The sequence below is a fragment of the Anastrepha ludens genome, chromosome 6 (genome assembly GCF_028408465.1).
Source record: "Anastrepha ludens isolate Willacy chromosome 6, idAnaLude1.1, whole genome shotgun sequence".
Lineage (NCBI taxonomy): Eukaryota > Metazoa > Arthropoda > Insecta > Diptera > Tephritidae > Anastrepha > Anastrepha ludens.
This window is the reverse complement of record NC_071502.1, coordinates 104,038,320-104,053,707: the sequence shown is the minus strand read 5'-3', so window position 1 is coordinate 104,053,707 and position 15,388 is coordinate 104,038,320. Positions and strand designations below refer to the sequence as shown.

The 15,388-nt window shown below is 37.6% G+C and overlaps 1 protein-coding gene across 7 annotated transcripts in view; it reads left to right on the top strand.

Annotated features, from left to right (window-relative positions):
* The window catches only part of LOC128866909 (centrosomin), a 64,668-nt gene extending 49,810 nt beyond the window's left edge, over positions 1-14,858 (top strand). For 5 of the 7 annotated variants that reach the window (XM_054107952.1, XM_054107958.1, XM_054107954.1 and 2 more), the window contains 9 exons: positions 482-705; positions 774-932; positions 2,476-2,571; positions 2,728-2,931; positions 3,239-3,406; positions 9,528-9,797; positions 11,109-13,176; positions 13,280-13,414; positions 13,490-14,858. In XM_054107952.1, coding sequence (XP_053963927.1) covers positions 482-705; positions 774-932; positions 2,476-2,571; positions 2,728-2,931; positions 3,239-3,406; positions 9,528-9,797; positions 11,109-13,176; positions 13,280-13,414; positions 13,490-13,959 — 3,794 coding nt within the window. In that variant the 3' untranslated portion in view covers positions 13,960-14,858. The remainder of the gene's footprint in view (positions 1-481; positions 706-773; positions 933-2,475; positions 2,572-2,727; positions 2,932-3,238; positions 3,407-9,527; positions 9,798-11,108; positions 13,177-13,279; positions 13,415-13,489) is intronic. The other 2 variants (XM_054107953.1, XM_054107959.1) reach the window with 2 other exon arrangements.
* Positions 14,859-15,388: the final 530 nt, after the last annotated feature.

Sequence of the window (15,388 nt, the reverse complement as noted above, 5' to 3'; positions counted from 1 at the left end):
CAACATTTAAGAAAATTTTCCAAATAATTGAAATAATCTGCATTTCGGGACCACTACTAACACATCACACACGCAATAGTTACAGAAACAGCAACACGAACTACAGCTACACATTAAAGCCCAGCAAAATAGTCAAATATAGTGAAAAAGAACAATTTACACACACATACATACATACATAAAGAAGAAACTTACCAACTGCAAACGCCATGCGTCGAAGTGGATCCAGCATTAGTAGCTCACAGGACTCCAAAGAGAAGTTAATGGTTTTCAGACGCAACTCACAATCGCCACTAGGCGAAACCTATTTGTGTGGGGATGGTAAAAAAACTGAAAATTAGACCAACTTTATAAACGCAAAAATGAGACTTACAACAGTTATAATAAGTTTGCCTATTTTATATATACATAGTACAGCTTAGTTAATACGCCGAGTAAAAGCTAATTGCCATTTTGTTCTATTTTAATTTTACTCGCGCAGATGGAGTTGGATTTCCGTGTGTCAGCTTGCAAGGACATGGCGTGTCATCGCCACCTGTACAAGGGCGTTCAGTGCGCGAATTCGAAGAGCAAATGGCATCGCTACGTAAAGAGAATTTCAATCTAAAATTACGCTTATATTTTTTGGAGGAAAGTGTGCCAGGTTATCATCAATCAAATGCAGAGGGTCCGGAGTCGCTGATGAAGCAGCTGATTGATACGAAGGTGAGTTGGGAATTTAAGAGGTTCTTAAAAACATTTAAATTATTGGGATCTACTACTTCGTCGTGCAGGTTGAAATTGAAATCTTGCGTAAGGAACTTGAAGAGAAGCAAGATTTATTGAAGGAAGCTGCACAGGCCATGAATCACATGGAACAAATACAAAAAGAGACTGAAACCAAGGGACAAGCCTTTATAGACGAACTAAAACAGAAGATACAATTTTTGGAGGTAAGAAAAAATTTGAAACGCAAATAAATTCATTTATGATAATTAATCGAAGAAAAAGTATGAAAAAATGTCGACTGTAAATAGGCACTGGCTAAAATTATATGAAATGATTGTGATTGACGACGAATGATTGATGAAACTATTGATTGATTGAGAAATAATAAAAAAAACGCGGCGTTTTTAGATAATTTGCTTGATTTGCTTGATAATCTTGAGAAATATTAAAAAATTAATTAAAAAAAAAAAAAATATTTCAAAATACAAGTAAGACAGGCTACCCAAATTTCGGGTATTAAGGGTATTCATGAACTACGTAAGCATTTTATTATTTAGATTGCGTTTAAGATGGAAAGTATGCAAAAAATATTCCTTCCAAGCTTCTGAATGCTGTAACATTTTGTTTTTGCCCCGAGAAACTAATGAATATTTCATTATTTACACAAAGTGGCGCAAAATCAATCATATGATTTTGTATTTGAGTCAATTTTTTACCAACTAGGTGCATAGAAGTGGCTGTCGGTCTTTTAAAAACAATACCTTGATGATTTGCAATTAGATAATTCACCGCCTAGGAGGAGAAGTTGCGATTTCTTTACGCACGACTGGTCAGCAGTTATGGCTATAGCGGTTTCTATATCTCTGATTTCTTTTTTGTCTTAGAGAGAATATATTTACCCTTGAAATAACACAAAGTGGCGCAAAATTATTCATCCATTATATTTTTTTTTTTTAATAACTTTTTACTAAACAAACAAATATATATATTTCGCGTGATGGAAATCTTTATTTTGACCTCAGCGCTCCATTCCTTGTCTGTTTGTATACTGCAGCTGTCCAGTTGACAAATGTCAAATATAATTGAAATTTTGTTACCTTAAATTTTTTTCCAACTATAAACTCTTATGTTCGTGAATACCCTTATTATACGTCTGTGGTCTTTTGACAAAAAAAACTAAAACAAAAATAGATATATATTATATTCAAAGAGGTAAAGCCATTGTAGCTCAGCAATTCGATTTAAGTTCTTATGTGTAAAGTCGACAAATAAAGGGTTTTTCAATAAGAGGTGTTATTTTATTATTCAAAGAAAAATGCTATTTTTTGAATATAAATGATCGGATGTTTATTTCATTATAAAGAGGAAGGTGTGCCGTTAATAGTGGAAAATAACATCAGGCAAATGACCACCACGACCACGCTTACAGGACAATATCCTATTCATGAAAATTTCCATAACCGAATTGCCTCGATAGCCTCACGAATTCCATCTTTGAGGTCTTGAATCGACCCTGGGTCCGGAAACTTTTCCCGTAAAATATCAATGGTTTCGTGGCTTGTGTGGCACGTAGCGCCGTCTTGTTGAAAATAAACGTTGCCGAGATCAATACCATTCAATTCCGGTCATAAAAAATCGAAATAACACCTGTTATTGGAAAACCCTTTATATTTCTAAACTAATTAGTAAATATTGAAATACAAAAATGTCTCAAGCCATTTTGAAGTGGCTCTAAACTAATCCATTCACTTAAATTTTTCGTCGTAGATGGAACGCGATTTGGATAAAACTCATCACAGCGGTTTTATGAATGATTTGCTCGGACACTCAGATATATCGGAAAATGTGAATGCTTTACAAAAAGTTTGTATAATTTTGCTTAATTTATTATTGCGTATAATTTAATAAAAGATAAAATCACTAAAATAACAAACATTTCTTCTAACTCACCCTTTTGTTTTTGTTTTTCTTTTGACACTGTCAACATTCTGCCGCTGTGCTCCTTAAATGAAAACATAGATTCGTGAACTGGAGGGTATGGTCACACAGTGCGAGGGTAAAATGCATGCGTTGCAAATGCAAAACTCGAAATTGGAAGAGATCATAGCAAAACGCGATGAGGCAATCAAAGAATATGAGGAAAAAGTAAAAGAGTTGGCATTTCAAAATGCTGAACTGCTGGAAACGATGGAGAACAAGGAGAAGGAAATGGCGACAGCGGAGGTGAGTGTGATTATACAAATATTTACTCTTTAACAGTTACGTATTAATTTGCGTGCAGTAATGATAATATGTTGCGTTGTATTTGAGGTGTTTTTAAAAGTAAATATAAAAATTCGGCATTATTTTTAGGACAATTATGCAAAACTTATACAAATATATGTTCACAGTTTCTTCAAATTTACGCAAAACCCTAGCTAATGATGTTGTTACCTAGTAGTAGCGCCTTTATATTTTTTTTCAATTCCTCTCTTTTACGCTTCTTTCCTTTTTCGTTACCCGCCCAATTACTGCTGAAATTCGCTTGAAGCTAAATTTGAAAAGTCTTCGTCTGACCAATGCCAAACTGAAGGAAGGCAATAACAATTTAATCCGTGTTCTAAAAATCACAGAAGAAAATTACCACAAAGAGTTTTCGAATACGAAGGTATGTGAAAAACGAATGAGAGAACAACAGGATGCATTAAGCAAAATGCAAGTAAGTTTTCGCCGAATTAGCGACGTAAACGTTGAGTTAGATATTTGTGGTGCTGTTGCAATGTTGAGTTCCATACGTTTCTTACTTGAAGTAGAGAAGAGAGTAGATAGACGACGATAGGTACACGACGCACTTATTTTTCATGCTAAATTTTATATAATATGTTCCAACGCCAGTCATGTTTACCTTTATATCCTTTATATTCGTTAAAGGAGCCCTCTCTTCAGCAAATGTGTTTGGAGAGTATTTTCTGCTCTAACAAGAACAAGAACAATTACGACAGCGTACAAAGAATGCATTTTGGTCGCGGAAATTTTCCCAATCAATAAATTGTATATTATATAATTAGCATTACACCCTTTATTGGGTGCTTGACCGAGCCCCTGCCGAGCTTTGTGGTATGCATCTTGATGTTGTTCCACAAATGGAATATAAATTGGTTTTCAAAAATTCAAAAGGCAGTAACGACCACCAAACTATTTATATTTACTAACGCTTACTCTTCTCAGATTTTTTTTTATTAAAAAATATCCAGATCATATTAGTAGTGACTCTTAAAGGATCTCCAAATAATAATATTAGAGAAAATGAAACAAAAACATGACAGAACCTGTAGAAGTAAATAAAGTTTTTTTATGTAGTCTTTAATGTTCAGTAGCTACATAATAATGCGTCGAAGATTTAGTAATTAAAGTATTCATTGCGAAATATGAGATGTTTTTATGGTAAAAAATGTAATGAAGATCTGTTCCGAAAATAATGCTCAAACTTGATCAAATTTATGCCGTTGCATTGTTTTCTATTTGAAAACTGTGGCCTCCGAGACCGCGGAGGATCTCGTATTATTTTGCTTTTCCAACCAAGTGGGATTGCTGAGCAGGCCTAATTGCAATCGATTTAGAGATTTTATATTAAAAAACACTTGTTTTAAAAAATGTTTGTGAATTCAAAAGAAATTGCAGTATATAAAATATTTTAAATGTATTAAATATAAAAAAAAGCTCACAAGATATAAAAACATTTGTAGAAGGCTCTTCTCTGAAAAATTTTCTAAAAACTTTGGAAATATATATGTATATATGCCAGAATCTCCACTCAAATCTTATCAATTTCTAGTTATCCTTTTTAATATCGTCGATCGAAATACAGGGTGGGCCATGTAAAATTTGCTTTTTGAATCGGCTATAAAAAAAAAACTAATCAATATTTTTTCAAACCTTTTTTTTTATTTTGAAGATTGAACATTTTCATTTATGAATGAAAAATAATATCGTTCAAATGACTGCCACGACTCTCTTTACAGTTGGTCATTCAATGAACCCAATTTTTAAGCACATTTTCGATTGTTTGGGTTCCAATTTCATGAATGGCCACTTCGATTTCGTGTTTTAAAGTATCAATCGTCTCTGGATGGTTCGCATAGCTCCCCACAAAAAATAGTCCAACGGGCTTAAATCACAGCTCCGAGGCGGCCAATTGATATCGGAATTTCGGCTGATTATTCGGTTTTCAAAAACGGTAGCCAAAAGTTCGAGTGTAACTTTGGCAGTGTGACAAGTTGCACCGTCCTGTTGAAACCAAATGTCGTCCATGTCATCCTCTTCAATTTTTGGAAACAAAAACTCGTTGAGCATGTCACGGTAGCGCTCGCCATTTACTTTAACCGCGGCTCCTCGTTCATTTTCGAAAAAAAATGGCCCGATGATGTCGCCAGACCAAAAACCGCACCAAACAGTGGCTCGTTGTGGATGCATTTGCTTCTCTACAGTAACGTGTGGATTTTCTGAGCCCCAAATCCGACAATTTTGCTTATTGACGTAGCCACCGATGTGAAAATCAGAAAAGAAGAAGAAGACTCACTACTTTGGAAATAGGTTTTCAATATTTCCCAATTTTGTTCAAGCGTATAGCGTCCCATTTCGTAAATGTCAAACCTTGAAGTAAATTAAGAACACATTTGACATGTCATTTGTATTACCATTCTCAAAAAAATAGGTGGTTCAAAAAGCAAACGCTATATAGCCCACCCTGTATAAAAAATTTATAAATTAAAAAAAATTTGCAAATCTCTTTAATTTTTTTTATAAAATTTCGCACTACATATTTCACTTCAATTTTGAAAATAACGACGTGAAATATATTAAGTTACGAGAGTCGTTCAATAAGTAGATACTAAGAAAATCCAAGAGTTACCTTCGTTGCATCGAGAGGACGGTTAGTTTTTAGTTTTAATGATTTTCTTTGTAAAGTTTGTGTGCTTTGGAAAAACTGTCTGTAAAACTTGTTACTTTTTTCGGGAAGGGAAGTATTTTTTCGGGACAAACTAGCAAGTACAGCACTCAGACAACATTAAGTCGATTGTACTGCATTCGGCTTCCCTTTTTAATTTTCTTGAAATCCACCCGACCTTTGAAGAAATCTGATAAGATCCTTGTGGTGCCAAGGAGCCAAGGTGGTCGCTTCTCAACACATCAATGTCAAAGATGTCAAGCCTGATTCGAGCGAAAGCCGGCCAGACGTACAGAAAGTGGTTTGCCGTCCCATCCTCCTCTCCACATGCTTGGCAGAGTGCACTGTCTGAGATGCCTACCTTTTCCATGTGCTTCACCCATAGAAAGTGGCCCGTCATCAGTCCAACCAGCTGCCTACAGTTCCTTTTGCTTATTCACAGGAGCATAGGCGACATTCGGTCGGACATGACAGGTAACATCAGTTTTTTCCAAGTTACTCCAATCTTAAGTTTAATTGATAAGCAGCTCCCAATTGAATAAATCCATCAAACATACAAACATACGGGACAGCGGGTCTAAGATGACCTACATGTATTAGGAAGACATATACAACAACAAAAACTTACATATATCCAGCTAAGTAGTGTCATTCCAACAGCATTCCCTCAAAGTATTTCGCAAATTGTTCATAGCTCGAATGCCATTATAACAACAACCGATTAAAAGCAACTTGCTTGTATTCCACCCCTCTCAGGGCTTTCTACTTAAAAGATGCTCAGTTGGTATATACGAGGGTTTCTATTTATTTTTCTGGCCTTAGGCACTTCTAGTATTGTCAGGGGCCAACTGACGTTTCCATTGGAAAGATTTACTGTTTTTTTACTATAAACGCACTCAGAAGGTTTTGATGTCGGAGCCATATTAGTGTTGTTTACAGTGTGGCTTAAAAATTCATCTAGGAGAAAAATGTGATTAAGCCGTGCACATTTTCGAACGATTATTTTTCACTATTTTCGCGGTGGATTGATAAGCCAAGAATGCATCGTTGAATTTAAATCATTATACGAAGAGCAAGCACCATCCTTTGGCACTGTAAAAAAACTGATACAATAAAATTTGTCGTGCTCGTTGTGTCCGCTGAATTGTGGGAAGTTCGTTCAAAGTCAGTTGTTGTGCCAGAAAATGCCGATACTGTACGAGAAATGAGATTAAACAAGATCGTCATGTGGCATCCTTGGGTGTTAGTATGACAAGCATCAACAAGATTTTGTGTGATCCCCTTGTGGTGCAAAAGGTGTGTTCGCGTTGGATCTTATACAATAAAAAAAAGGCTCTGGAAATGCGATTGGTTCAAGTTGAATCAATACTTTGATCATCATAGATTTAAAAACAATAAAACCGTTCGCAGCCATCTCCAATGCTTATTTTTCCTTTGTTAGGTCAGAAATATAAATAGCAACTCTATTACGAGAGTTATTACGGGATTTGCAATTGGTCAGGAGTGAATTTTTGTGAATTCAAAAAATTTGCTAGGAAAAAAACTTTTTCCTAGGAAAACTACTCATTAGAAGCGTCACTCAATACTGAGGTGCCCAATATAAAAGATAAATATTTTGCCAGAAGTTTCAAAATTATTTTTTGATCCTTAGGGGTTAGAGGTAGTCAGAGCCCAAAAAAAAAATGATTATTTTCAATAATTTTGCTAGTCAATTGCTTTATTTTACAAAAATAAAAACATAGCATTAATACATTATGTTTCGACTTGAATTTAGCAAAATTAAAAAAAAAGATTAATAATTGTAAAATTTATTGCCGTTTGTGGGGAGCCCGTTTCTCCAGAAGTCCCTTGCGGTGATCATCACAAGTCCTTGGAGATTCATCTAAAATCATTGTCCGATTGAAGTTTGTTTTATTAGTAGATAATCTTGTGCCTGATCGAAGTTTGCCTCATGCCTCATGAAATATTTTTCAGATTTTCGAGAAAAAAAAAACCTGGCCATATAATGGTTATTCAGCCGTCACAGCAGCTTCCAAAATAGCAGCTTGCTGTTGCCTACGTAGCATTCTACCTTCTCGAGTGTTATCGTTAGCGCGCTTATCTGCCACTTTCATACGTGCAGCATCCAGCTACTTTCTCTCGAACGCTCCGGAGCGCCCGAGCGACCTTTGTCAATTGTTGAACAACTCGAAAAGTAATTGTCAGATTCACTTCAAATATTCACACAAAATTTTTAAGATTTTATACTTTAAGAAAATCCAATTTTTTGATAATTCTGACTTAAGAATTTGCCTAAAAAAAAGTACTCAAGACTCAAGACAAGTCACTTGACACATTACTACATTTGTTTTTGCTTAAATTTCGAAAGTAGTTTTTATATTTGAAAATCAATATTCTCGCTAGTAGTTGAGTTGTTTAAAATTTAATATTCACATATGCAGCTTCACGTTCCATACCCATTCCCCTTTTCATCACTTCTTCCCAACTTGACCTCTCATTTTTGCTGTCTCCTTCCGCTACCACCAGTCGGCGATTTGTACTAAAACCGCGAATACCGCTCGCCTACTCGAACGCATTCAAGACTACGAGAAAAGGGTAACAAAAATGAGTTTTGAACGTAATTTGGCCAAACGAGAAAATCGCTTCTTCCGTGCCATCATTGGTAAACTACAGCGCAGCAAAAACGAATATTTCACCATCGAAAAGGAGGAGATCTATCAACAATATGGACATGAGTTTGATGAGAAGCCAATCGATTGTAATAAACATTACGAAATGAACTATCGCGACATGTTGAAGGCCCGCGGTGATTTTCATGGTGAATATTTGCTCAAGCAAAAGTTGTGTGTCAACTACAGCAATAACAGTGCCAAATACAACAAAGTGGAGAAGTGCGAGCACGATATGCCGGAGAGTAGCACAATTGTGAAACGCTGTTATCTGCACGACGGTTGCAGTCATCATAGAGGCGCTGGTGTCAGCTCCGGCGGTGCCAGTGATTATGAGCCAGAGTTTCCCATACGCTACACAATCAGCGATGACAGCATGTTTGCGGGTGGTGGTTGCGTTGATGGCCCTTGTACATCGCGCTCCAATAGTTGCACTTCGTTGCAAGCAAATATTTCCAATGCCAGTATATATTGTGGTGCTAAAGAAACGTCACCCGTTAGGGAACCGGAGTATGCGCAGGTGAGCTTGTGTGGCGGTGGGAGGTGGATCGGTCGAGTGCTTCACTATCGCCGGATTTCTTATATTTTAACCTTTTCTATTTTGTAGAATCAGTGGCACAGTCAACTGTCCAATGTGGATGGCGTACGCTTTGTCTATTCAAAATTTGGACATTTTCAGTGAATCTTCTATATTATTACATTTCATTCCACACACTGTATCTAGACGTTGGCCTCTTGCCGCAGCTCAAAGGCGCAGCTACTCTTTAAATGCTAATCGAAATTTTCTTCGCTTCGAATGGGTATGAATGTTGAGAATATCGGAGAAACAAAGCAAATTATAGAGAGGGAGCGGAAGAAAGAGTGCGAGCGTAAAACCCGCTTTAATATGCTATTACTTTTTTTGTATTATATCTTCGTTGTGACCTGTACAATATAATCATGATTTGCGTATTGAAATTTTTTTTATATAAAACATTAGCACTTGTATGTATATATTTGTATGTGTATTTTGCGACGGAATTTACATTTGAGTTTAGTACACATGCATGTACATATATTTTTTGTAAAAAATTGAAATGTTTGTGAAAACTTTTGAAAACATGAATAAATCGAATTAGTTTACTTTTCTAGTATCACCTCAAATTCAGTGCAGGATCTTTTAAGATTAGATAAATTAAACATTTATATCTAATATTATCGTATCTTCGTTTTTCTGCATGCAGCTCGAATTGAGGGAGAAAAAAATGCAGTTGGCTGATAAGCTTTGTGAATTAGATGATGCGCAAGAGGAACTGAAAAAGTTGCGAAAAAGTTATGACACCGCTTGTCGTACACTACAACAACTATTGCAACGCGAGAAAAGTCTACAGGATAGCGGAAGCCGTACGCTGAGTGACTCAGAGGCTTTACAAAATAGTGCACAAAAATGCGATCATGAGAAAACGATCAAGAGCCTTGAATCCGAAGTGAAGAAGAAGACTGCTGCCTTGCAGGTAACCCATGAGATTAGTTTTTATTGAAATGTATAAAATTGGGAAGAAAATAGCAAACCTCCGAGTGTATTTCTGTCATGATAAAGCTCCTTATAAAAAAGCATTTGCCGTTCGGAATCAGCTTAAAATTGTAGACCCCTCCATTTGTGGGGCAACATCAAGATGGACACCATAAATTGGAGGAGGATCTCGTCCAAACACCTAACAGAAGTGTACACGCCAATTATTTATTTGTATTTTTTTTAATTTTCTCTGGCCAATCTAATTTGACCTACATAGTTTAGCTTAGTTCCGTCTTAGATTCGACTAGACGAAGGTCTAGTCAGGACGAAAAATCTAGTTGAATGTTTAGTTAAATAGTTCCAATCTAGTCCAGTCCCAGTTAGGATTAATCTAATCCTGTATATTCGGGGCGGAATCATTTTAATTCAATCCAGTATAATGAAATGCAGTTAGATCTATCCAACCAAGTCTATTAAAAGCCAAGTCCCCTTTACTCGAAACATGTACATACAATCCAATTTTGTGAAGGATACTCTAGTCTAGAGACCAGTCTTTTATAGGAGTCTAATCCAGTCTAGCCTAGTTTAGTATAGTCTAGTCTAGCCCATTCTTGTGTAGTATAGTCTAGTCTAGCCCATTCTACTCTGTTGTGGACTGGGATAGTCAAATCTAGCGTAAAACCCAAGTCCTTTAGGGGGAAATCCAGTTTTGCGAAGGTGAGCCAAATCTGGTCCAGTTTAGCTAGCCTAGTTTAGTATAGTTAAATCAAGCCTATTCCTGCCACGTCTTGTCTAGTCTGATCTGGTCTAGGAGAAACAGATTAAGCGTGGTTTAGTCAAATCTAACCTATAGTAGTAGCCTAGCCAAGTCAAGTTCAGTTTGGTCAAATCTTGCCTAATCGGATATAGTCAAACGTAACCCAGCTAATCCAAGTTCAGTCTAGTCTGGTCTGGCATAGTCTAGTCTGGTCTGGTATAGTATAGTCAAATCTAGCCTAGACGGGTATAGTTGAACCTAGCGTAGTGTAGTTCTAGTATAGTAAAACTTAGGCTATTGTCAAGTTTGACCTAGACTAGTTTAATCTACCCTAGACTAGTATAATCCAGCCTATTCTAGTACAGTTAAGTTCAGTCTAGTCCAGTCCATTCCAATTCAATCTAGTCTAACAGAACTAGGTATCCTCTCAATACAGTGCTTTCTTCCTTTAGCCCTTTTTGAAAATAATTTATTGTACTTAAAAAATTTACTATAATTTTTCTCCTCCTCTCGCTCTCGCTCTCTCTCGCCCCTCTCTTTTATCTCACCCAGAACCTTGTCAACAACGAACTTTGGCAAAAGAATCGTGAAATTGAGCGTCTTACCAAATTTATCAACGCCAACACTACATCCCCGCTCTCTCCGACCGCGGTTCGTAAGAATCTAGAGTCTCTCCAACTACAGCAATCCTTCACCGAAACTGACTACACGAAAGCCTTAGAGCACAACAAACTGCTCCAACGCAAAGTGGACGTGCTGAATCAGCGTCTTGTCAGCGAACGTACCAATGATGCTTTGATCGAAGAGCTGCGCCGCGAAGCGCGCACAGCACGCGCTGAAGCTGACAATGCAGAGACATGTCGACGCGCATATGCTAAGGTCTTCGTAGCGCTTTCCGATCGTCTCTACGAACTGGCCGGCTTCCTTAATTCTCTAATGAAGAACAAAGAAGTGCTGAGTTTCCTGTCGACCGAACGGCGGCGTGCTATGCGTACTGCTGTTGACTGCAGTCTTGATTTGTCTACGAGCATTCGTGAGTCATTGACTATAGGTGAACAAAGTTTCGAAGGTATAAGTAATCTATCACGTTTGCTGATGGACGATGAGGAGCGCGAAAGCTGTTTGGTTAGTAAGACACACAATTCGCAAGAACAATTCCGTGGCCGTCAATCTTTCGATGTGTTACGCTCGGAGAATAGGGCGTTACGTAAGATTTTGGACGGTCGTCGCAGCTGTGGTGGTGCGGATTATGCGAAGGATGCCAAGGAGCGCCGCTCATTGCCGCCATTTTTATTGGATAATTTGAGCGAATCTGAAGCGTGGTCTGAACCGGATCGTCAGGTATCGATGGCACGTATTGGACTGGAGGAGCATGCAACCACAGCCGCTGCCGCCACAGCCAAAGACTCAGCCACCAAACAAACACCGCCCACGGCCGAAACAGATAGCGAGAGCGAAAGTGATGTGCTGCAGCAGAGTCGTACAATGAAGTTGCGAAATCAGGAGCGCATCGCCCAGCTGGAGAAACAAATTGCGCAGCGCGATGATCGCATTTTGATGATTCAATTCCAATTGGTGGAAGCGGACAATAATTTGAAGAAAGAGTCGCTGCGTGCCACATCACTGACGCAAGAGATCGAACAGTTGCGTCACCGCAATGAAGAGTTGTTAACAGATCTGATATCAATAGGCGGCGAACAGTCAAAGGATGGCACCGCTATGTCCGAGAGCTCCCAGCTTAATAATTCTCTACTACAGCGCCAAATAGATGAAAAGTGTCGCGTCATTGAACAATTGCAAGAGGAACGCGATCGCATCACTGTTGAGGCGCGTTTGGCCGAGGTGCAAGTGGGTGCGCTGAAAGCCGATATTGAAGATATCAAACAAAAGTACGAAATTCAGCTGAAACTAGCCAGCGAAAAAGAGCGTCAGCATTTGGATGAGCTAAAGAACGAATTGGAACAACTCATGCAGCAGCGCTTGAAGGAGCAAGAGCGTGTACACAAGGAGACGCTGACGCGTGAATGGGTCGCACGCACAACGTACGATGATTGCAGAACACAATTAACCAACATGCAATCACGGTACATAGAGTCTGAACGCACTATTGAATATCTGACGGACAACGAGCAAGACCTCAAGCGAGCGCTGATAACTAGCGAAATGGAGATACGTGGACTGAAAAAACAATTGGACGAGAGCGTGCTGCAAGCCTCTAAGGTGGTTACCGAACGCACAAAATTATGCAACGAGAAATTGCAGCTGGAGAAACGTTTGATGGAGTTGCAACAACAATTGAGCGCCGCCGGCACGCTGCAGGAGGAAACCAAAAAACGCGTCACCGCGCTTGAACGCTTACAACAAACACTAAACGAGCAAATACAACAATCGCAAATAGCGGCAGAAAATCGACCAAATGCCAGCGATACTTCGCCGTCAGGCTATGCCTCGGACGATGTGCAAAAGTCGAGCACAAAACGCGACAGTAACTCATCGCCTGATCTAGGTATACACAGTGATACGGGACGCGTGTCCAGCCTGGAAATGTCGCACATGCAACGTTCGCTGCTAAAGACTGTGACGGTGCCAGAAGCGGCCAGTGAGTTGGCGGCAAACGAAGGTGAGTATCAACAGAAAAACTAAGCGCAGCTAAAGAAATGTGCCAACGATAAGCTGACTTCAATTGAATTATTGTTTTTTTTTTCGTTTTTTACTCATTTCAGACACAACATACAGTATACAGGATAAGAAACACATTAGCAACTTAGCAGCCAACAAACGCGTACAGCATAGCTTATCTTCCGATCTGGGTATTGACAGCGATGCAGGGCGCACGCGCAGCGCGGATGCCAAAAAGGGTGAGGCAGCAAGCATGTCCTTTTTTCCCTTCGTATACAATTTGATTTGGATTTTTCTTCTCCATTCCAATACAGAATCCCCGGGCAGTGCAGAGACCGACGACAGCAACACGGAGAACAAGATGAGTGTCGCAAACGTGAATACGAGCAACGCAAACACATCTGGCACCAGCGGCACAATGCCAATACACGACTGCATCAAGGTAGAGCAAGAAAATGCCGAATTGCGTCGTAAGCTCGCGCAAACGAAACGCGCATTCGAAGATACCTACAAAAAATTGCACATTTCCAATAAACGCAAAGAGAACTTTGAAAAGGAGGTTAAAGAGCAAATACTAAAAACGAAAAACACACTAAAATATGCGCGCTTCCATATGTCTAAAGTGCAGCCACCACTTAACGCACAGCATCACCATCAGCAAGAGCAACCGCAATCAACGCACCAGGCACATCATCAACAAACACAACAACAACAACAACGTAATGTAACAAATGTTGATGATGGTGATAACACAACAAAGTCGAGTAGTGATGCACCGCATTAGAAGGCATTAGAAAAAAGCAATAGAAGCGACTAAATCATCACGCACAAATACATGCAGTTGCACAATGCACGACGCACACTCACTAACTACATACAGATGGCTAAATATTTTAATTTAGTGAATTACTAGTTTTATTTAACATTTATATATAGTTAAAAAATAATCATTTTTAGCGCCTAAGCACTTTTTATATAAAGACATTTATTATTTATATTTAACTCTATTATAATGTATTTATATGTATGTATTGGCGTTATGAGAACTTGTTGAATGTATACATGTTATTCGAGCATAATTTATTTACCTAACTTTAAGTGATTAACCGCATATTTTCAGTCATTTAACATACAAATGTAGATTAACAGAATGTCCTCATTAAATTACATGTTAATTTTAGCTCCTCATTAGTCTAGTGAATTCGTAAGTTTTTTTTGAATAATTAAAAATGTTATCTAATTAGTTTAAGTTACTAAGCATGTTAATAACTAACTAATAGCAATTAGTTTGAAGTTATAAAAAATTTATGAAAAAGACCAACTATGTTTAGAACCCACACCACGCATATTCCAACGCCATTGCCCGCTACGACAACTTTAAACAAAATATATACCTACGCATATGCCAGTGCCATTTTTAAAATGACAATACAACAAAAGGGACATACTTTTGCGGATTTTACTGAAATCATAGAAGGAAGACAAATTTTACGGTCATTGCGCCAAAAACATTTTAACAAAAAATTAACCTCATTTCTAATGCCATTAGTTTAGTTTGTTAATTTTAATGTAGTTTCTACATCACATACATAAATTAGAAATTAAGTTTGTCCCTTCTAAAACACGTAAATGGAAAATATAAAAAATTTGATTCAACAAACTTAACCTTAACTTAGTACCTTAGTTTTAGTGTTTTCTTCAGTTTGAAAATATTAAAAAAAAGAACCATATTATATAAAAAAACTGAATCACACTACGTGTGTGAACACTTTTTGGTATGAAACATTGTACAAAGTCGCGCTTTTCTTGTCGTGAATTTTCCAGGGCGAAAGATGAGAGTTAGTTTTTTTTTTTGCCATAAGAAAAATACAAAGTTAGGAATATGATACGCGATTTTTTTTTATAAATTAATTCGACATCATAACCCACATAATTAGTCGCACGATAATACATATCTTATTCATAAAAAATTTGATAAGGCTGTTCACAACTTTTGACCAGCTCCCGATTTTTCAGGTATTATTTCTTTTTTTAATTAGACTTGAGATCAACAATTCGAGATTTGGATAGTACGTGACTCCGTTTAAATTTCTTCTAGCCATTCTAACCATTCAAAAAATTTGTTTATTTATTTGTTTAATTAATTTAAGTGATACACTTTTAAAACTAAAAGAAAAATTAGATTAAAATACTTAAATTTAATACAAAAAATT